General features: G+C 48.5%; 2 protein-coding genes across 2 annotated transcripts in view; both read right to left on the reverse strand.

Annotated features, from left to right (window-relative positions):
• The window catches only part of LOC148480726 (uncharacterized), a 280051-nt gene that overhangs the window by 1917 nt on the left and 254512 nt on the right, over window positions 1-23622 (reverse strand).
• LOC148480727 (uncharacterized) lies at window positions 308-23487 on the reverse strand. Its single transcript, XM_088453955.1, has 6 exons — window positions 23063-23487; window positions 21484-21532; window positions 19493-19571; window positions 17608-17734; window positions 15787-15858; window positions 308-436 (listed from the first exon to the last, which is right to left on the reverse strand). The coding sequence occupies exons 1-6, from the start codon at window positions 23291-23293 to the stop codon at window positions 308-310; spliced, it is 687 nt and encodes a 228-aa protein (XP_088310081.1). The 5' UTR covers window positions 23294-23487.

A 23622-nucleotide genomic window follows, 5' to 3' on the forward strand; every position in this document is an offset into this window, starting at 1 on the left:
TTCTATACAAGATAATATATCACCTTTATGAACTGTACTGTGTGTAGCAAAATCTGAATTATCAAGAGAACGTTCCTTATGATTAGAGGGACCAGATGATATGTTCGCACAGTAAAGTGCTGGATGTATATTTATGGTAATGGGGTTTTCTTCTGGAGAATCTTGTCTGAAGTTGTCATCTTCTATTTTAAAATCTGGAGACACAATGAGATCTCCCTCTGAGGTATTCCTGCTTGTGTGTCCATCTACTGGAAACAAATGTATGAAAATAGACATTTACATTGAGGAGTAAATGGTTTTAGATTTCTCAGTACTTTTTTAAACTTAACATGTCTAAGACTGTGCCGATCGTCTTCTCACCACCTGGAGTCCTCTCACCTCCCTCAATTTTATCATCCATAGACAACCTCATAATCTCTTCTATCTCATATTTCCTCTGTCTTGGAGATACCATTAATTTCACCTTCTACATCAATACCCACATTCAGTCCCTCTCACAGTCATGACGCTTCCACCTTCTAAATATCTCAAGAATCAGACAATCTCTCACACTGGAGGCAACTAAGAACCTCATCCACTAGACTGGACTACTGTAAGCTCCTCCCACGTGGTCCCTCCAACACCCATCTCTCTCCAATGTAATCTGTCCTCAATGCTGCTGCCTAGCTTGTCTTCTACAAATTACTGCTTCTCGTCTGCTCTTCCAAAGGCCCAGAACCCAATTCAAACTCCTCATACTCACCTATAAAGCCCTCACTGAATCCTCTCCCCCTCCATCTCCCATCACCCACTTTGCTCTACCAATGCCTTGCGCCTCTCCTCCCAACTCATTATATCCTCTAACTCCTGCCTCCATGACTTTCTTATGCTGCTCCCCACCGCTGGAACTCTCACCCTCTCCAAAGCGTCATAGAGACTATCAAAACTCACTTCTTTACTAAAGCTTCCCTGCTCACATTCTAACCCACCTATCTCTGCTTTCTACTTCAGGGTCCATAGGGGGTCCACAGGGTTGACCTTGGGGTATAGCTGGATCTGGATCCACGGGCACCACGCAGTTAAAGCTTTGCTGCTCCCAGGATGCACTTGGGTCCGTCCTCCTCTATACCCCACCCCAGAGCCACAGGCACCTGTTTTAGTTGGTGCCCGGCCGGAGTCGGGTCACTCTGCGCAGTGGGGCTGCATAAGCAGCCCCTAAGCTTTATTTTTATTTTTTCAAAAGATTTTGTTTCTTTATTTTTACTATCTTCAGAGCGGCAGCATCAGACTGTCCTTCTGGACGTCCACGCTGCCGCTCCAACAGCCCCGCTGGCGCTGCGACACCGGTACTGATCCGGGATCGCAGCGGGACCCTGGAGTCAGTGCTAGCGTGGCTCCGGGAGCTCCCACTGACTGCTGCCGGACACAAGGGGCCAGGAAAGCTGCGTGCAGCGCTTCGTGCTGCGCGCGGGGGAAATGCAGTCTTTTAGCCGCCGGTCTCTGGGGACAGACCGGCGGCGCTAGTAGCGGCGGCGGGCTCCCCCCCTTCTGTGGCATACCCCACGTGTCTGCTGGCCTCCAGGGTGTAAGTACCGGTGGGGAACCGGCTTCCCTGGGGGTTTAATACTAGCAGGGGAGGCAGCCTTCCCTGCTTTAGCGCTCCTCCCCTCAGTCCAGCGCGCCTTCTCTCATGTGTGCTGGCGTCGCTGGGCTGTTATCTCCTGGCCACTCCTCCTCAGTGCTCTCCGGTGGCCATCTTCAGGCAGCTTCGCAGAGCTCCCAGGCAGGCTTCCAGTGGACCAGTCCCCCTGCGTACTTCTCCCCTGATCAGGACAGTGTTTGCAGCGCTATAGCCCTCCCAGACACTGAAACTGGGAGGTTGATTGTAGCTGAAGGTGCAGTGAGTATACTTCTCTGCATGGTATGTGACTATTGCTAGTGCTGCTGTCTGTGCTTTTCTACTTACTGTCAGCTTTTTACCTATCCCTTTCCTTCTCCTACGGCCCGCAGGTGCATGGGGAGGGGTGTTCTGTGTAACCTCACTTATATAAATCTACGTATTTGTGAGGTCCATCACATACTGCGGTGTGCTACTCAGTACCAGTTTGTGGGCTGTTTGTGTTGCATGCTTGGGAGTGCATAGGTGTTATACGCCTTACCTCGTTTCGGTGATACACTTTTATTGCAAAAAGTTTGTGTCATGTCTGATGAGGAGAATGAGCGTTCTGTGGCTCCTGTGTTGTTTTCCTGCCGACGCTGCTCGGCAGGAGTTGACGGGGTGGATTTGTCTCAGGACGGTCTGTGCGGGCGGTGCCAGTTGGTACCTGGACCCTCTAAACCCCCGGTGGCGCAGGATCCTCCGTGGGTGATGTTTATGCAAGTGCTGGCGTCGATCGCGGACCGGCTTGCGGTCCCGACTGCAGCCCCTTCTAGGGCGTTGCCCCAGCCTACCATCCCCCGTTCCCCATGTGTGACGCGTCTGGTGCAGTCTCCTCCCGGGTCTCAGACTGTGGGTCCTTATGCGGGTTTGCCTGTATTTGTGCAATCCCACACGGTACCGCAGCAGTCGATGGTACCCTTTCAGGGGTATCCTCAGGCGGTACCCCCTCCCTGGGTGGATGTCCTCTCCAGCTCTGTTCAGAGCCTGGCGGCTTCGTCATCGGCCTTTCAAAATATGTTGCACAGTGATTTGCCCCCATGGGCATCCAAGCGACCCGTTCCGGCTTCACTGGCGGCTCAGTTCACGGACACGGACGTGTCTTCGGATGCCGGGGAGATCCATGAGGACTCTGACTCGGATGCCGGGGCCCAGGAGGTGGAGGATAAGTCTTCCATTAATGTTCCGGCATTGGTTAGGACGGTGCGGGCCATCCTTCACATTGAGGAGGATGTGCCGGCCCCCAGGTCAAAGTACCCAAATTTTAAGAAGACCAAAAGTAGCTTCGACGGTTATTCCCCTGTCCGACCAGTTATCGGATCATATGGCAGGGGCCTGGCAGTTGCCCAGCAAGAGGCTCCAACCGCAGAAGCGGTTGACTTCAAACTATCCGTTTCCTGAGGCTCATTGCAGGAAGTGGGAAACTCCGCCTGCGGTGGATTCCCACGTTACCAGCTTAATTAAAAGCGCTACGCTGCCTTTGAAGTCTATCTCCTCCCTGAAAGATCCCACGGACAGGAAAGTGGAGACTTGTTTAAAGTCTATCTACTCTCTCTCGGGGGCGGTAGCCCGTCCGTCCATGGCCATCTCTTGGGTGGCTAAGGCCATCGAAAGCTGGGGCAACGCTTTGGAGGATACCTTTCCGGAGGATGCTCCGGAGATCCAGAGAGCGTTGATAGGACAAATGAGGGAAGCGGCTTCCTACATTGGGGAAGCATCGTTAGATGCAAGCCTGCTGACCTCTTGGGTGTCGGCTGCAGCGGTGTCGGCGCGTCGGTCCTTGTGGCTGAGATCTTGGAGAGCTGACGCTGACTCCAAAAAGGGACTGGAGGCCTTACCTTTTAATGGGGAATTGCTTTTTGGTCCAGACTTGGACAAAATTGTGGACACTCTGGCTAAGTCTAAATCAGCCTTCCTCCCTTCGGCTTCTGCACCTACCAAGGTACGGAACTCTGCCTTTCGGGTTCAGGGCAAGGCCAAAGGTCAGTCCTTCCCGAGGCAGTCGGCGACCAAGGCCGCTTCTAAGCCCAAGAAGCAGGCCTGGAATGCCAGGCGCCCTTCTTCCAAGCAGGAAGATAAACCTTCTGCCTGATGGGACGGGCCTCCCTCTGGGGGACCCCAGAGTGGGAGGCCGACAATTTATTCTATTTGCCCAGTGCTGGCACAATACCACCACGGATGCCTGGGTTCGAGAAGTGGTCTCCCAGGGGTACGCCCTGTCTTTTCGGCACAAACCGCCCCACCAGTTTTTCTGCATGAGTCCTTCTCAGGATACGACCAAGACTTTACAGATTCAGGAAGCTATAGAGTCCTTGCTGAAAGCAGGGGTCATTGTTCCCGTTCCTCAATTACAACGAGGGACGGGGTACTATTCTTCTCTGTTTCTGGTGCAGAAACCCAATGGTTCTCATCGCCCTATCCTCAACTTGAAGTCTCTGAACAAATTCCTCAGAGTTCCCAAGTTCAGGATGGAGACGTTATGTTCCATCATTCTGGCGATGGAACCGGGGGATTACATGGTGTCCCTGGATATCCAGGACGCCTACCTCCATGTTCCAATAGCACCTTCGCACCAGCGGTATCTCAGGTTCGCTATCCTTCAACACCACTATCAGTTCCGGGCGCTACCCTTTGGTCTCTCCACGGCACCGATGGTGTTCACTAAGATTATGGCGGTCATGGTCGCACATCTTCGGAACCAGAATGTACGGCTGCTGCCGTATCTGGACGACCTCCTGTTGCTGGCAAGCTCCCCGGAGGTACTGCTTCAACATCTCCACCTGACGATCGCTTGCCTGCAAGCGCACGGGTGGCTGATAAATTGGAAAAAGTCCTCCCTGATTCCATCTCAGCGGATGGTTCATTTGGGAGCCTTGCTGGATTCTCGTCAGCAAAGGATCTTCCTGACCCCGGAGAAGGTCTCCTCACTGCAGCTGCGGTTACACAGTTGCCTGAGCAGTTGCCGCCTGTCGGTCCATTCGGCTATGAGAGTTCTGGGCTCCATGGTGTCAACATTCGACATGGTGGAATTTGCCCAGTTCCATTCCCGGCCCCTGCAGGGGCTGATTCTATCGGAATGGAACGGGTTACCTCACCGGATCCGCTCTCAGTTGCTGTTGTCCCCGGAGGTTCGGTAGTCTTTGGCTTGGTGGCTTCAGACAGCTCATCTGGTCAAGGGGCACCCCGTTTGGATCCCGGACTGGGTCCTGCTCACGATGGATGCCAGTCTTCGGGGTTGGGGGGCAGTGACCGGCTCGTTGTCACTTCAGGGTCGTTGGTCTGCGGAAGAAGCTCTTCTTCCCATCAACATTCTGGAACTGCGGGCAGTATACAGGGCCCTGCAGTCGTCCGGTCCCGCTCTTCACGGAAGGGCGGTTCAGGTGCAGTCCGACAATGCCACCACAGTGGCGTATATCAACCACGAAGGAGGAACTCGCAGTCGGGCAGCGATGTTGGAGGTGTCTCGCATCCTTGCTTGGGCGGAGTGTCACATTCCAGCGATCTCGGCAGTCTTCATTCCCGGAGTCCTCAATTGGGAGGCAGACTTCCTCAGCCGTCACGAAGTGCATTCCGGGGAATGGTCGCTTTACCCAGAGGTGTTTCAGCTACTCGTGGACAGGTGGGGGCTGCCGGAGCTGGACTTGATGGCCTCCCATCACAATCACAAGTTGCCCGTTTACGGGTCAAGGACAAGAGACGCAGGCGCCAGTCTGGTAGACGCGCTGTCGGTGAATTGGACGTTTCACCTGGCGTATCTGTTTCCTCCGACATCCCTACTTCCTCGGGTTCTGCGGAAATTCAAGCAGGACGGCGGCACGCTCGTGCTGGTCGCTCCGGCGTGGCCCAGACGTCCTCGGTACGCCGATCTGAGGTGCCTCTCCATCGACGCTCCGTACCTTCTCCCTCAGCGTCGGGACCTGTTGACTCAAGGGCCCTGCCTTTACCTGGATCTGGGTCGGCTGTCTTTGATGGAGTGGCTCTTGAGACAGCCGTCTTAAGGTCTCGGGGTTTCTCCAGTTCGGTCATTGGTACCATGCTTAGGGCACGCAAGCCTGCTTCCGCACGGATTTACCACAGGGTGTGGCGCACTTATTTTCAGTGGTGCGAATCCAGAAGCTATGATCATCAGGTGTTCCGGGTTTCCAGAATCTTGGAGTTCCTTCAATCAGGTTTGGACCTCGGCTTATGCCTTGCCTCTCTGAAGGTTCATGTGTCTGCTTTGTCCGTGTGGTTTCAACGACGGATTGCCACACTGCCAGATGTTCACACCTTTTTCCAGGGTGTTCTCAGGATCCAGCCTCCCTTCGTGCCTCCGGTGGCTCCTTGGGACTTGGCGGTGATGTTACGGGTCTTGCAGGGTCCTCCTTTTGAGCCTCTTCAGTCGGTGGAACTCAAGTGGCTGACGTTTAAGACCGTTTTTCTCCTGGCAATTGCTTCTGCCAGGAGGGTGTTGGAATGGGGGGCGCTCTCCTGTCGCCCTCCTTTCCTGATTTTTCACCAGCATAGAGCGGTGCTCCACACTTGTCCTGAGTTTTTGCCCAAAGTGGTCTCGAAGTTCCACATTAATCAGGAACTTGTTGTGCCAGCTTTTCAGTCACCTGACCTTTCAGCTGGTGAGGCTTCCTTAGATGTAGTCCGGGCACTTAGAATATATGTGAACTGGACTGCTGGGTTAGGAAGTCGGATTCATTGTTTGTCCTCTTCGGTTTTCACAAGAGGGGTTGGCCTGCCAACAAGCAAACGTTAGCCCGTTGGCTTCGTTCAGTTATTTGTGAGGCTTATGCGCAGGAGGGTTTACCTGTGCCAGCCTCTGTTAAGGCTCATTCCACTCGTTCCGTGGGTCCCTCTTGGGCTGCTAGACGTGGCGCCTCTGCTGTTCAGCTGTGTAAGGCGGCCACTTGGTCTTCAATTCAAACATTTTTGAGGTTCTATGTGTTTGACACCTTCGCCTCTCAGGATGCATCCTTTGGGCGCCGGGCCCTTAGTTTAACTGCTTTGGGACATCCCCAAGGTCAACCCTGTGGACCCCATATGGACCCTGAAGTAGAAAAGAACTTACCTTTGTTATCTCTGTTTCTATGAAGTCCACAGGGCGCCCGCCCTGACGCACCTGGCTTCAAATGGGCTGTGTGGCTGGTCACCGGTTTTCCGTCTCCCATTTCTGTGAGTATGGTTTCTTGTGTGTTCCAGTCTTCCTTCTCTCTGTTTCGTCTCCTCCTCCGGCCTTGGCTGCTTACCAACTGAGGTGCCTGTGGCTCGGGGGCGGGGTATAGAGGAGGACGGACCCAAGTGCATCCTGGGAGCAGCAAAGCTTTAACTGCGTGGTGCCCGTGGATCCAGATCCAGCTATACCCCAAGGTCAACCCTGTGGACCCTATGGACTTCGTAGAAACAGAGACAACAAAGGTAAGTTCTTACCATATCTCTTGTTTTTCGTTCACTCTCTCCCTTCTGTGTCACCCTTTTCTGTCAGCCCCTCCACCTATAGATTGTAAGCTCTAATGAGCAGGGCCCTCTTCCCTTTTGTGCTCTCGCTCCCCTGACCTATACTATCACCACCTCCCCAATAGTAACAGCGGCACCGAACCATTGGGCTCTGCCCGTGCTGCTACTGTGATTACTGTGACTGTAAGAGCTGCAGTGTTGTTATAGCTGGTGTCCCATGTGCTACAATGTTTTGTACTGTACGTTTTCTGTACTATTCCCTCGTTAGGCTTGCAATGTGTTCTGTTTATATACTGCATAAGGCACTGAGGATCCCATATAAATAACGGCTAATAATAATACTATTAGTGAGTCCAAAATGTCGAATTTGAATTTACAAACTATTGTGCAGCTACTTTATTACAATAATAACTGTACATACAGCAGATATGGCTCTTGCTGCACAGATAAAATACAACACTACAGGATTACCAAGCAGATGGCATAGACCATGCCACGGTGACATGTGGTGAGTAACATTCCCCCAGCTTACACATTGCCCAGCTACTATCATGGGGAAGGAAACCACATAAGCCAGTGACACTGGGCAACCAGTCACTTCTCTCACACACACACTGGAGATATGGAAGCACAGTAGCTGTGTACACTAGCAGCATGTCCTGGCCACCGGTTACACTACTCACAGGTCTCCAGGTGGACACAAAGGTAGCAAATGGCAACAGTGCAATAGTCACTATATGTCCCTCTGGTCACACGCAGGTGCCACAGTCCCACTGTCAAGAGTCACACTACTATTATAGCCTGAATCATTCATTGTAGACAAACATTGGTGGAAGCACTGTGCAATAATTAGTGTGTGCTTATAGCTTTGTGTGTGTGTATGTATACATGGAGTTTGTTGTGATGTGTGAGTATACGGTTTTATAGTGTGGGGAGGAGACTGGTCAGATCTCTGGGCTGATAACACACAGTGACATGATGTGAGGGGGAGAGCAGGAGCATAATAGGGGCTGATGGCTCCTGATGTATGAGATACAGCAGAGAGTGTGGGAGGAGACTGGTCAGATCTCTGGGCTGGTAACACACAGTGACATGATGTGAGGGGGAGAGCAGGAGCATAATAGGGGCTGATGGCTCCTGATGTATGAGATACAGCAGAGAGTGTGGGAGGAGACTGGTCAGATCTCTGGGCTGGTAACACACAGTGACATGATGTGAGGGGGAGAGCAGGAGCATAATAGGGGCTGATGGCTCCTGATGTATGAGATACAGCAGAGAGTGTGGGAGGAGACTGGTCAGATCTCTGGGCTGGTAACACACAGTGACATGATGTGAGGGGGAGAGCAGGAGCATAATAGGGGCTGATGGCTCCTGATGTATGAGATACACCAGAGAGTGTGGGGAGGGGACTGGTCAGATCTCTGGGCTGGTAACACACACACATGATGTGAGGAGGAGAGCAGGAGTATAATAGGGGCTGATGGCTCCTGATGTATGAGATACACCAGAGAGTGTGGGGAGGAGACTGGTCAGATCTCTGGACTGGTAACACACAGTGACATGATGTGAGGGGGAGAGCAGGAGTATAATAGGGACTGATGGCTCCTGATGTATGAGATACACCAGAGAGTGTAGGGAGGAGACTGGTAAGATCACTGGGCTGGTAACACACCATGACTTGATGCTCCTTCCACATAGGTGGATTGTTGTTTAGCTCGGGCATTACATACAATGTCCAGTGCACAACCCTCATTTGCCTGCGGGGAGATATAAACAGCCACCACGGTCACTGATTAGATTTCTCTAGGCAAATAAAAGGGCCTGCATTTATCAACAGACATTCCACATCTATGGAACAGAGGGCCTAATTCAGACCCGCTCGCAAGCGGGTCGATGTTAGCCCAGTGCGCATGCGCATGACGGAGGCGGCTCCGTCGTGCGCATGCTCGAGACCCGGATACCGATGGGGAAGCTGTTGCTATGGGTCTCGCTACAAAGGGGGCGTGCTGTCGATGGTGAGTGCCAGCGCACCCCCTTTGGTGGGCGTGGCTGGCCAGATGGATATGCCTACCATCTGGGGCCGGCCCCACTGACATCACAAGTCATGTCAGTGGGAGTGCTTTCGGCTCTGATAGAGCCAAAAGCACTCTAGGGCTTGCGGCAACGAGACCCTACCACAAGGGTCTCGTCGCAAGCCCGATGGTCTTGATCATCGCGACCATCTTCCTGGCCGCTCGCTATAGCTGTGGGTAGTCACCCACAGCTATACGAGCAGTCAGGAGGCCGCTCTAAAATTTCAGAGGGCCGGCCCTGATTCAGAGCGAGCGCTCTGTCAGAGCGTCCGGCTCTGAATCAGGGCCAGAAAGTCTAAATAAAGGCAGCATTGGAGCACCACATATTCTTCACGTAAATACAGAGGCTATGGGCTTGCAGATCACTCGTGCACGGTGGTAGATGAAAACCAATGGTGGTTTATTGTACCAAATGGGTGATATAGAGCACAGCACACTTCAGTAATACAATTCCACTTGGCAGTTCCCACAATGATTCCCTGGCAGACTATCACCTCTTAGCCTAGGACCAAGGACTCATCTCTCCAGCCCTCAGAGTAATCCTCCTTTATCACCCTTCTAATACCCTCGGCAGTTCCTGCTCAGGGGAGTTACCAAAGGTTCAGATTGGTAGGGTGTTTGTACTATCCAGTCCCCACTACCTCCCCCAAGTGTCATCTCTCAGGTGATGCCCTGCTGGGTCCGACTCCTGACTCTCTGGCAATAGGGAGTAAACAGAAGGGACAATGATACCTTAATTCACTCAACCCTTGAGTGTCAACTGTGGAGGGAGAATTTAACCTGTGAAGTGCTTTTACAAGGAGATGTCACACAGGGCCAGTGTTAGGCACCTCCTGCAAACTGTAAATTTGTCCCCTCATATAGTTAGCATTCTCATATTTCTAATACAGCAGCAAATGGTTCCAATGGTAAAGTCTCTAACTACAAAGTGTGAGGTGATAGGTTTGAATCCCAGGATTGACTGAATTTTAAATTAAGGAGAATGTGAAGTAGCTTCATATAGTTAGAAGTCACAGGTTTCTAATGTAGTAGCGACGGGCTACTACATTGGTAAGGTGACTGACTGCAAAGTATGAGGTGCTACGTTTGAATCCCTTTTAGGACTGTATTTTAAATTACAGAGAATGTAAAGTAGCTTCATATAGTTAGAATGCACAGGCTCCATCGTAGCAGCAAATTGCTCTATAGGTATGTTGTCTAACTGCAAAGTAGAGGTGACAGGTTAGAGTCCAAACTATGGGCCTGATTCAGAGCCGTTCGCTATTTGTGGTCGTTCGTTCAAAAACAAGGGGTGGCTATTCAAATGATCCGTTCGCAAATTGCAGTCTGTTCCCACCTCTAAGTCTGAACGAGCGAGCAAAACATACGCTCGTTTATTTGATAAAAACGCCCCCTGGCCGCACGCACCATACGTCATGTCCGCTATTTATTAGATTAATCGAGTACATCGTACAGCGTATGAACTGCTCGCTATTCTTGTGGTTGGTGTTTTCAACCGCTATTTTGCGAGCAGTTCTGAGTTAAAAAAAACCAAGTGACGTGGTCAATGACGCTGCTGTATTAATTATGCACTCCCTTAAAACGCCTGTTTTGACCTTTAAGCACGCCTGCGTTCGGATCTCCACTCCCCGTTTTCAAGCACCTTCCCCTGTTACCACCCACATACGCCTCATTCTGTCACTCAAAATAGCAGGCCCTCGCTATATTGCGTACCAACGATTTTCGGCCACACTGACTGGTTCGCGCATGCGTACTAAAAACCGTATGCATGCGCAGATGTGCGAACATCGCTCGGAACGAGCGTACTGCCGCTAGCGAGTGGCTCTGAATGAGGGCCAATGTCAGTATTTTAAATTGTGAAGGGGGATGTGAAAAGACAGAGAGAGGAGATGCCAGGACTGCCAAGGGAGCGGGAAAGGCGCCGGGCTACTCTCTGCAATGCATACACCACTTACCACATTGTGCCGGCCTTGATGTCACATTTCCCTCACAGGTACATCTGGTATGATCTATTCCTAAGGGCATAGGGATACACATTCTGTATGGAAACTTCTAGCACCTAATGTCACATGGCAACACATAACCATAAATGTAAATACAACATCATACTATCAGTAAAGGGCTGGCAGAATCACCAGGGTATGAAGTAATTAACCACTTAACTGACGATTTTTTTTCCAAAAACTGATTCAAAATTGTCGTTTTCTTTTTTGAGTGAATTAGGTGAGGAACATCCATTTGAACTTATCCAAAATAGTTTAACAAAAAAAAAAAAAAAGGAAGATGTATTTTTTAAAGATCTGTTAAAAAAAATAATTGTTTTTTCAAATATCAAAACATCGGAACCACAATCAGACCATCGCGAAGTTCAATTTGAGGCTGGATACAGGAACCAGGTATGTCAGGGGCATAAGGGCGGAGGATAACTTACCTTTTCCCCAGCGGCTGCTCTGTTCTGCAAGTGCTGGGTAGGGGGTCCTGCTTTGCTGACCGACCAGCAGTGATCGGAAGCACAGCAGACACACGGGGAGAGGATGCTGGCAAGCAGAGGGACCAGAAGGTCCCTCTGAGAGCAGCAGCTGCGGGACTATTCTCTTCCTGCAGCCGCCCTCATGTTTATCTGACTGGACGAAATTTAGGTCCAGTACAGATAAAGAACTGCCTGGTGTGGTCAGAAAATTATGACCATGCCAGGCAAGTGGTTAAAGAACACTGGGCTAAAAAGTTCAGTCTAGGTAGGGTTTGGAATAAGGCGTTGTAACTTTAGTCACCTACACAATTCCGGTTTCTTTACTTTCCTCCCCCACTGAGTCCGTGTGCTCAGCCCAAACTTACTGGTGTTATAACCACACCTGGGTCAGAAGGCCATGCTACCTGAGGAGCCTAGTGCATGGCCTATTGGATCTGGTGGAATTATGATTAGCAGGTCACAATTTTTGCGCCCTGCACCAGATTCCTAATTAAATATCTCTGGTAGCAAATAACTTTAGGCCCAAAACACACTTGTAAATGGCCGCCCCCCTCCCACTCCTGACTTCCAGGCTGATCATTGATCCACTCTTTGAGCTATAGCCTGCCACAGGCATCCATAAGCTTCACCATTGGATGTCTTCACAAGCAACTTTAAAAGGACTCCTAAGGATGTTTTAGGCATAACAGGGCTCCTTCATCCACAGTCTCCACTTTTGTAGGGTCTATGTGGTGCCCTCACCACTTACGTGGTGCCATCTTTGCTGTGAGGCTACTATCCACCAGCAATTTGCTTGTTTCACAGCCTGGCCCCTGGCAATGTGGCTCTCAGACGTCTCCTGGTACTGCCGAGTGTGCAGACGACCTCTACTCCAGCCAGTACCATGACAGCTCTTTTGTGCCATTTTAGAACCCATTCAGTGTGTGTTCTGTTGGTGCTGTCTCCATTCTGCTGTGATTCTTGCTGCCAAGCTTTTAACTTAAGTAATCCCACTGCTGCCACCAAATGTGATGACATGGGGTTGCAGATCACTAGGGTTTGGAACAAGGCGTTGTTACTTTGTCCCCTACACAATTCCGGTTTCTTTACATAGTACTATGTCCATATTTTGCGAGCAGTTCTGAGTTATGTGCATGTCCCGCATGTTGGGCACAGACAACACATGTGACAGCGCGCACTGGCTGTCTGGACATTTTCTCACTGCTGCTAAGATGACTATCACACCATCAGCAAGTGGTAGCCTTACTACAAGCCATGTGGCTCCCAGCACAACTCTCAGTCAGTAACTGTCAGGCACGCACGAGTAGGAGAATGGGATGTTTGTAATTACGGTTATATTTTGTTCTCTGGTACCATCTGAGGGACACTGGACCGTGGGTAGCAGAGAGGCTGGCACTTATTAGACTAGTAAACCTTTAAGATGGTAGCTCCTCCCCTCTGCAACTTCTTTGTCATCAGTACAATTTCAAAAGTAGCGATAAACCAAGGGGAAACAACACAGTGTAAATTACAAACCAGCAAGAAACAACCAATAAAACAACGGAGCATAACGGTGGGAATATGGTGTCAGATGGAATCAGAGAAAAGGATGTAAATGTTATTACACTATTCCTGTTTTCTCTTTCATCCAATCTGGGGGACACTGGACCATGGAAAGCTCAAAAGCTGCCCATAGGGGAGGGTACGCTTACACAAACAAAATGTGTTCTGTCTGAAACCAGCGTCCTTGGATGTGAAACCCGGAAACGGTAACAGATCAGGAAGGTGTGGGCAGAGAACCAGGTGACAATTATTACACCATGAGTCTTCTCTGTTTGCTTAGTGCTGGCCTGTATTCCAGATATGGAGATCATTAAAGGTGATTGTAAAAGTGTCCAATGAGAGATTATTCTGATTTCCATCACCCTTGAGTGGAACCACACTCAGATAATGAGAGATATGGTAAGAATGTACCTTTGTTATCTCTCTTTCCTAGAAGTCCGTAGGGTCCACAAGGAGATCTTGGGGTATAGGTGATGATAGTCTCACCCGGGCACCACGCAGTTAAATTTTTCTCCCAGGATGCACAGGGTCTCCTTCCTATACCCCGCTCCTGGGCCAGAGGCACCTCAGTTTCATAGCAAGCCAAAGGCCGGAGGAGGATAAAAGAGAGAAGTCTGAAGCACTCTTGAATCATTCTCACACAGAAGGAGATGGAAAACCGGTGACCAGAGCGAAGCCCATCTGAAGCACAGATGCGTCAGGATGGGTGCCCTGTGGACTCTATGGACTTCGAGGAAAGATATCAAGTTCTTACCATATCTCTAATTTTCCTCTTCAGGGTCCATAGGCTCCACAGGGAGACCGGATGTCCCAAAGCAGTCCCTTTAAGGGTGGGGACGCTCCTGTGCAGAGAGGAGAATCCGCCACCCAAAAAGAAGCATCCTGAGAGGCAAAGGTAACAAGTGCATAATACCTCAGAAAGGTCTGGACAGAAGACCACCTGGCCGCCTTACAAAGTCGAACAGCCAAGGCGCCACGGCGAGCTGCCCACGAAGGACTTACAGACCGAGTAGAATGAGCAGTAACAGAGGGTGGAACTGGAAGGCCCTTAGAAGTGTAAGCCTCAGAGATCGTCATGCAAAACCACCTAGCCAAATTTGCTTATTGGCTGGCCATCCCTTCTTATGGAATGCATAGAGAACAAACAAGGAGTCTGACTTCCGAAGGCAACTTGAACAGTCCACATAAATCCTGAGGGCACGTACCACATTCAATGAGGTCTCACCTGACGAGATGTCTGGATAATTAAAGGCCGGTACAATAATTTCCTCATTAATGTGAAAACTAGAAACCACCTTAGGAAGGAACCCAGGGCGAGTCGGAAGCAACGCCCTGTCCTGGTTGAAAACTAGAAACGACAAGAGAGAGCCCCCCCAAGTCTGATTTTCTTCTGGATATAGCTTCCACCAGAAGAGTAAGTCTTTGCTGTAAGCCATTTGACATCCACTGAGTCCAAGGGTTCAAATGGAGGTCCATGGAGGGCCCTAAGGACAACAGCCAAATCCCAAGGCGCCACAGGAGGCTGAATGTGAAGGACACCATGTAGGAAAGCGCAGATATCAGGAGGAGGAGCAATCCTTCGCTGGAAAAACACTGACAGAGCAGAGACATGCAACTTCAGTGAGGCAAGGCGGAGACCCAGATCCAAACCCGCCTGCAGGAAAGCCAAAACTGGATAACCAAAACAGCAGGATCATAACCTTTGGGACGACACAATTGAAAGTAGCTATGCCACACCCTGTGGTAAATCCTGGCATAGGCTGGCATAGGCTGGTTTACATGCTCTGAGCATGGTGTTAACCACAGAGCCGGAAAAACCCTTAGACCTTAGGAGGGATGTCTCAAGAGCCACATCATCAAAGACAGACGACCCAGGACAGGGTAAAGGCAAGGACCTTGAGACAACAGTTCCGGATGTTGAGGCAACAGCACCAGAATGTCGATGAGGAGACTCTGTAGATCTGAGTACCAGTGACGTCTGGGCCACGTTGGAGCCACCAGGAGAACAGTGCCTCCCTCTTGTTTGAACTTCTGAATTACTCGAGGAAGAAGGGAGACTGGAGGAAACAGGTATGCAAACTGGAAGGTCCACTTGGCTGGCAGAGCTTCTACCAGGAGAGACTTGTGATTGTCTCGGGAGGCCATGAGGTCCACGTCTGGAAGGCCCCACTTGTCCACTAGGAGCTGAAGCACCTCTTGGTGAAGAGACCATTTCCAGGGATGCACGTCGTGATGGCTGAGGAAGTCCGCTTCCCAATTGAGAACTCTTGGAATAAACACTGCCGATACGGCTGGGAGATTGCCATCCATCCATGTCAGAATGCGTGACACCTCTGTCATTGCCGCCTGACTTCCAGTTCTTCTTTGACAGTTGCTGTAAGCCACAGTCATGGCGTTGTCTGACTGAACTTACACGGACTTTCCATGAAGTATGAGTCTGGCTTGTTGCGGGGGCCTGAAGACCACCCGAAGTTCCAATATGTTGATTGAAACGAGTATGGACCCGTCACTGCGCCCCCAACCCCGCAGACTGGCATCAGGAGGACCCAGTCTGGATTTCAAAAGGGCCGCCCCTTGGTGAGTCGACCCATCTGTAGCCACCAAGCCAGAGAGAGACGTACCTCTGGAGAGAGCACCATCATTTGTGCCTTTATCCGATGTGGTAATCCATCCCACCTGGAGAGGATCAATTTCTGCAGAGGCCAACAATAAAAGGTTGTCCAGATAAGGAAACAGGTGGACCCCCTGCAGCCGCAGATGGGCTGCCATTACCTCCATAATTTTGGTAAACACCCGAGATGCAGTAGAGAGGCCAAACGGTAGAACCTGAAACTGGAAATGTTGTTGCAGTACAGCAAACCTGGGAAAATGCTGGTGAGACGAAGCAATCAGAATATGCAGGTATGCATCCTGAATATCCAGTGACACCATAAAATCCCCAGGTTCCATAACCAGTATAATTGAGTGAAGGGTTTCCATCCTGAAATGAGGTACCCTGAGGAATTTGTTCAGGGACTTGAGATTGAGGATAGGTCCATAGGATCCGTTCGGTTTCTGAACCTTGTGGCTGAAAGGACGAGGGCAGAGATCCTGAAAAAGTAGATGCTGAAGACAGACACACAGATTTATCCACAATCTTGTTCAGGTCAGGGCCAAACAAGATCTTGCCAGTATAAGGTCAACACTCTAATCCCTTCTTATGGTGCATACACACGGTCAGATTTTTCTTCAGATCTGAATAACGATTTAAAAAATCGTTCAATTGTTCATATCTGAAGGAAAAGCTGACATATCTGTCAGATGAACGATTTGAATGATGCGCGTTCCCGATGGTCAGATAACGATATCTGACATCTGATGTGTTTGCAATCAGACTTGGATGATTCCATTCATTTTAATGCAGTCAAAAATCGTTCAAGCATTCAAATCTTTGGCAAAATCGTTCATCTGACAAATCTGACCGTGTGTATGCTCCATTAGAGATTCCCATCCGCTCTCCAAGAAAGCAGCGATAAGGAACGGCGAGCTGACACCGCAGCAGCAAAATCCTGGAGGATAATAGGGTGACGTCCAAAGCAGAATCACGGAGGTTACCCACCAGAGTCACTTGATCTGTGTGTCACGGCTGCCGACACTTGAGACTCCTGGAAGGAGTCAGGCCTACTGGGCACTATAAACTGAGGTGGTTTTAGGAATGAGCTTTTCATGGAATCTCAGTAAGACGGAATAAAAGTAAATAGAATTTATTCACAGGCAAAATATATAGCAACGTTTCACATAAAGTCTCAACAACACAGAAGTTCAGATATGCAGTAGTCAATATAGGAGTAAACCCCCATATGTAAATAAAGTCTCTGACACTAATGTGGTAGGGAACCCCGAGTCCAATATAAGGCTAAGACCTCAGGATGGTGTAAAGGACGTTCCTAGGGTTGAGCCCTGCAAAGTAGTGAAGATCCGGAACAGGGTTGAGCCCTGAGACGTGGTGTAAATCCGAGACAGGGTTGAGCCCTGTGATGTGAAGCAGGGTTGAGCCCTGTGATGCAGTGAAGATCTGTGACACGGTTGAGCCCTGTGATGTAGTGAAAATCCAGAGCAGGGTTGAGCCCTGTGGTGTAGTGAAGATCCGGGACAGGGTTGAGCTCTGCAAAGTAGTGAAGATCCGGAACAGGGTTGAGCCCTGAGACGTGGTGAAAATCCGAGACAGGGTTGAGCCGTGCGATGTGGTGAAGGTCCGGAGCAGGGTTGAGCCCTGCAGCGTGATGAGGATCCGAAGCGGGGTTGAGCCCCGCGATGTAGTGCAGAAATCACACAACCTGACAGCACCATTGAGACAGATGATCATTTTAACTCTCTATCCCCTGTATGTGGGGAACACCAGCAACCAGGATAGCTCCTCCAACGACCACAATGGAACTTTGGCAAATGTAGTTTATCTTTACGTATGAGATAGTCACAGTCCTGACACTGTGGCAGCATCCTAAGGAAAAGACTCCTCTAGGGAGTCTGCCCCGAATTCCATAGCCTTGGCCACCGAGGAGATAGCCATAGCCGGTCTGGAGACTGCTCCTGAAAAAGAATAAATTGACTTTAAACACACCTCTACCTTCCTATCTGTGGTATCCTTAAAGGAAGAAATGGATGGCATAGGCAGAGTAGCGCTTTTGATTAAGTGCCCTTTTGCTCCATGGGAGGTTTCTGTCCTCCCTGAGCTCGCCTTAGGACACCTCCGTTACGGTTTGACAGGTGTACCGCCCAAGTCAAACTCCCCACCTGCCACTGTACACATAATGGGCATCACCGCCTGCGGTGTACTCTTAAGTACAATGTTCCTCTGCCAGGCGTTTCTGAGACTGAAATCCCAGGCGATTTCCACGCCACTTCCATGTGCTCCACTAGTTGATCAAATAAATGAAAGACTGCAGATGTAGTCCTTATTTCTTTGAATAGAGCATGTTTGGACCAGTGAGCAGGCGGTTCGTCCTCCGACTAGGGCCTAACAGACAGCACATATCAGAGCATTAGATTTAGACTCCTCCTCTCACTGAGAGGACTCAGCGTCATCCTCGTCTACCATCTCCCCGGTATCAGTGTCTCCGTCATCATATTGTGATGATGTCATAGGCCTCTTGGCCGGGCTAAGGGGTTTATCCCCCGCAGCATAGCCGGGAGGGTAACAGAGGTATCCGCCAGGGTCTGCACTGTAGTAGACACTGTATCCATCCATGGAGGGGGCACAGATCAAACCTGCATGGGTGAAATCTGTAAAGGCAGGCCCTGTGATGGGCAAAGTGTGTGAACCCCCTCTGGGGAAACCCAGGGGGTGCTGCCCACCTTCCCGCCATGGAAGTGCAAGGTGGCTGGGACCACAGAGGGACTTGGAGGATTAGAACACCTCACACATAATCCCTCTGAGACCATGTCCCCCACACCTAGTCCTGCTGTACATGATTTGCATGACAGCAGGACTGGGGCGGAATCGTGCACATCATCAACACTTTCAGACATAGCAATGAGGGAAGTGTACACTGTTAGTGATAAACCACACAATAAACATATATATGTAAATGTGAGGTATAATAAACACCCTGACAGCACTGTAATTGTAAGGGCTCAGAAAAAGAAAAGGTATAGTTATATTGTCTGACAGAATGAGTAAGAAATACAGACAGCGCCAGCATAAAGTCATATAGAGGAGATATAGAGCAGCAGGAGGGAATGGTGGGGTAGTGTGTGTGTACAGTGTGACTCTGGAGGTTGGGGTGTTGTCCTCTCTCAGTGACATTGGGTACCAGCAGCTCTGTGTGCCCTGATACAGCTGTCATTGCTGGCCAGGTGGGGAGGAGATATAGAGCAGCTGTGTGTGCCCTGATACAGCTGCCATTGCTGGCCAGGTAGGGAGGAGATATACAGCAGCTCTGTGTGCCCTGATACAGCTGTCATTGCTGGCCAGGTAGGGAGGAGATATACAGCAGCTCTGTGTGCCCTGATACAGCTGTCATTGCTGGCCAGGTAGGGAGGAGATATGCAGCAGCTGTAAAAGACTTTGCTGAACTCTTGAGTGGACTGTATTCATATAACCCTGCTTGCTGCTTGGTGGATTTCTGTGTCTCCCTGAATAAAGTTAATCTTTTCTTCATCATAACCCGCTCCACTATGTGATCCCTGAACCCCGGGATCCCTAGCTCACCCGGTATCCTCACAATAGCTCTATACTTGCACAGAGTTGAGTACAATGTGTAAATATCTGATTATCAGGTGATGTGTGTATATACAGGGCCCCCATAACTTCTCTCCCCTGTACAATAAATGAGAGTCTCCCCTTACCCGATGATGTGAGGGGCCAGTGATTCTCCATCATGACGTCCTTGTATAGACCCTTGTGTTCCTCTATATACTCCCCCTCCTGCATGAAGACATAGGAAAACCTTAAAGGAACCTGACACACACACACAATGATACAGTCATCACTGGTGTTACTGTATAATGTCCCATCCCAGCAGTCCCCTCCCCAGTCATGTCCTTGTATTATTACTATCAATAATCACTGTGACACTTCCAGATTCCTCACATCTCCAGTTATGTCCCTGTATTATTACTAAAGATAAGTGACGTCACTGTGACACTCCTAATTGATTTAATTAGACACAACATAGTCGCATCCGTGAGTAAGTGCAGCTATATGCAGCACTTACAATACCACTGGACTCGTACAAAGATCCAGGAGTCCGGGTCCTAGATTGGCCCATGAGGGGTGCAAGTTGCGGGTCCAGCTGTGGCGATTCCATGCCGTTGCAGCATGAACTCGCCTCATTGCGTATTAATGAATTAACCCCATAGTATTCTCAGTCATTTTTAATGTCTTTAATATAATGTATACGCTAGGAAAGTTTGCTAAAGGAACCAGTGCTAATTAAACGTGCACCACCGATAGATGAACTTTGTGATCTGAGAGCTCTCATTTTGAGGGGGTTTTTTAATTACAAAAGAGGTCTATTAACTCAGTTACTGTATGATGCACTAGGTGTAAATTAGTGTGTAGGTGATGGGGTGATGGGAGAGGGATTATACTTTAGCACAAAGGTTAGTTTCTTTGTAACACTCTATATTAGCTCTAAGGTACACGGTGAGAATCAGACCGTAACCACATCTCCATCTAACACCACTAGTAATACATGTGCCCTGTTATTCCCTAATAACTACAGGGTTATTACAGCTGATGCTCCATCTACCACTGATCTGTATTATTGTATTACTGAGAATCAGCCCTTAGTCACATCTCCATATAACACCACTAGTAATACATGTGTCCTGTTATTCCCTAATAACTACAGGGGTTATTACATCTGATGCTCCATCTACCACTGATCTGTATTATTGTATTACTGAGAATCAGACCTTAGTCACATCTCCATCTAACACCACTAGTAATACATGTGTCCTGTTATTCCCTAATAACTACAGGGTAATTACATCTGATGCTCCATCTACCACTCATCTGTATTATTGTATTACTGAGAATCAGACCTTAGTCACATCTCCATCTAACACCACTAGTAATACATGTGTCCTGTTATTCCTAATAACTACAAGGTTATTACAGCTGATGCTCCATCTACCACTGATCTGTATTACTGTATTACTGAGAATCAGACCTTAGTCACATCTGAATCTAATACCACTAGTAATACATGTGTCCTGTTATTCCCTAATAACTACAGGGTTATTACAGCTGATGCTCCATCTACCACTGATCTGTATTATTGTATTACTGAGAATCAGCCCTTAATCACATCTCCATCTAACACCACTAGTAATACATGTGTCCTGTTATTCCCTAATAACTACAGGGTTATTACATCTGATGCTCCATCTACCACTGATCTGTATTATTGTATTACTGAGAATCAGACCTTAGTCACATCTCCATCTAACACCACTAGTAATACATGTGTCCTGTTATTCCCTAATAACTACAGGGATATTACAGCTGATGCTCCATCTACCACTGATCTGTATTATTGTATTACTGAGAATGATATTAGTGGTATTGGCCACCAAGAGGAAATTGTTACCTACATGTGCATCTACATTGGATAAAAATGTATGGGATGTACTAAGGGCCACATCTGTGAGGGAACCTGGCAATTGGGTCCCTTGTTTCATCCTCGTCTAGCGTATAACCAGAGGCCAGACTTTGTGAGGGAGAAAAGATCCAGACTAATATAATGTTCTTTATTGCGTTATTTATTCATGCATACAAGGAGACGGCTGGGAGATGGGAATAATAATAAATCACAGGATATTGATAATCTTACCTGTGGGAATGTTCTTATGTCCACTTATGGGGTCTGTAATCATCAGAGTCTGAGTTGGGAGCACAAGGAGAGAAATAGATAATATATTATTAACACAGGCTGTTACCATATGATCAGAGCCCCCAACACTAAAGCTGGTTACACACACAGATATAGGGAGATATATATATATATATATATATATATATATATATGAAAGGTTTAAGAAGACATGCGCCTGATAGTGTAGTATTTAAAATAAAAGAGTAACCGCTGCTCGTAAAAACAAATGTGCGTACCAGAGAGAAAATCTTTTGAGCTTATCTGAGATCCAGAAATAAGTGGTCCACACTGGATGGGTTAAATGGGATGTCGTCCGCTGGATCACCTTATAAAAAGCTTATACAAGCTCATGGGAGAGAGAGTATATATAGTGTAGTATTTCCTTACAATCAATAAAGTGATTATATATAGAGGCTGCGTACCAGATAATGCTTGCAGAGAGCCAGGACAGAGCCAGCCGGTCCCTCCTCTTCCTGCTCCTCGCTTGGGTCACTGGACTGTCTTTGGGTGCTGACTTCCCTCACCATGGTCACTGTCCTGGCTCTCTGCAACTGCTGTTTACACTCGCATACACTGAGCATATACATTCCAGAGGGACTGAAAAAGGGTACTAGGAGATACGTGGATGACAGACTACAGGCTATTAAATTAGCATTATCTGGTACGCAGCCTCTATATATAATCACTTTATGGATTGTAAGGAAATACTACACTATATATACTCTCTCTCCCATGAGCTTGTATAAGCTTTTCATAAGGTGATCCAGCGGACGACATCCCATTTAACCCATCCAGTGTGGACCACTTATTTCTGGATCTCAGATAAGCTTAAAAGATTTCTCTTTGGTACGCACATTTATTTTTACCAGCATGGGTTACTATTTGATTTTAAATACTACACTATCAGGCGCATGTCTTCTTAAACCTTTCTTCCAGAACCACTCCATCCGTTAGCCAAACGGACCCCAAGAAGACTGCTGCCGCCTTTCAATTAAGGATCAGTGACTTTACGGAAAACACCACACCTACAATCACATATTGCACTAGATGCACATTATTTATGTACAAATAATTTATTATCACGCTACTTAATTCAGTCTGAGGGAATCAGTATTTACTGTGCACTGCCCCTATACATCTCTCACCTAAACATATATATACATATATATTATCTTTATTGTGGCCGATGCTTTATTACACAGAGGGAATCTTCCTCCTTACACTTAGTGTGATATATATATATTCCCCATACCTCTGAGCACTGGGTGATAACTTATGTGTCTGACCATAAATGATACAGATAATCACTATATACGTCTCCCATCACACAGCTGGTCAGTGCTGAGGGGTTATTGGCCCTGGTTAGACCAGGCTTTATATCCTCTTTCTGTTACGTTCTGTGTATTCCCTCACTTATTGCGCTATACGGATAACACCTCGGTCATTTCTTACTGACACTATTACAGGTTACGTTATATTATTAGTAGGGTGAGTGCCCCAAAATATAGAGAGAACTTTCTGCTTCTGTTGTTGTTACCTGTATAATGAAAATGCAGCACCAGAGTCTGCTCCGGCTGTATATTAGTAACATGTTCTGCTCCACCTGTATTATACCCACACCAGGGTCTGCACCACCTGTAGAATGATAATGCAGAACCAGAGTCTGCTCCATCTGTATTAACAAAAGGTTTTGCTCCACCTGTACTTTACCAAAATTGGGGTCTACTCCACCTGTATAATGACAATGCAGCACTAGAGTCTGCTCCATCTGTATTATAGTAACAAATGGTTCTGCTCCACCTGTTTATACCAACACTGGCATCTGCTATACCAGTATATTCATAGTGCAGACAAAGGCTGCTCCAGATGTATTGTAGTAACACCAGGGTCTGTTACACCTGTATTATATAGAACACTGTGGACTTCTCTACCTGTATGATAACAATGAGGCACCACAGTCTGCTCCCCCTGTATAATAACAATAAATACCATCACCTGCTGCTTCTTCCTGCTGGGACCGTCACCCGGAAGCTGCAGTTAAACAAGAAGCCACGCCCCTCTATATAGCCACGCCCTCTCTCCTCCGTGTAGCTATGG

The sequence above is a fragment of the Taudactylus pleione genome, unplaced genomic scaffold (genome assembly GCF_031769625.1).
Source record: "Taudactylus pleione unplaced genomic scaffold, aTauple2 ptg000603l, whole genome shotgun sequence".
NCBI lineage: Eukaryota > Metazoa > Chordata > Amphibia > Anura > Myobatrachidae > Taudactylus > Taudactylus pleione.

What these genes read in the sequence shown, in the direction of transcription:
- LOC148480727 (XM_088453955.1), bottom strand. Translation starts at nt 23,293, where the DNA reads ATGGAGCAGACTCTAGTGCTGCATTGTCATTATACAGGTGGAGTAGAC. An exon ending in GCTGCATTTTCATTATACAG is followed by an intron (nt 21,533 to 23,062) that starts GTAACAACAACA and finishes CTCCCAACTCAG; the next exon opens with ACTCTGATGATTACAGACCC. An exon ending in CTGGCCCCTCACATCATCGG is followed by an intron (nt 17,735 to 19,492) that starts GTAAGGGGAGAC and finishes ATTCTTTTTCAG; the next exon opens with GAGCAGTCTCCAGACCGGCT.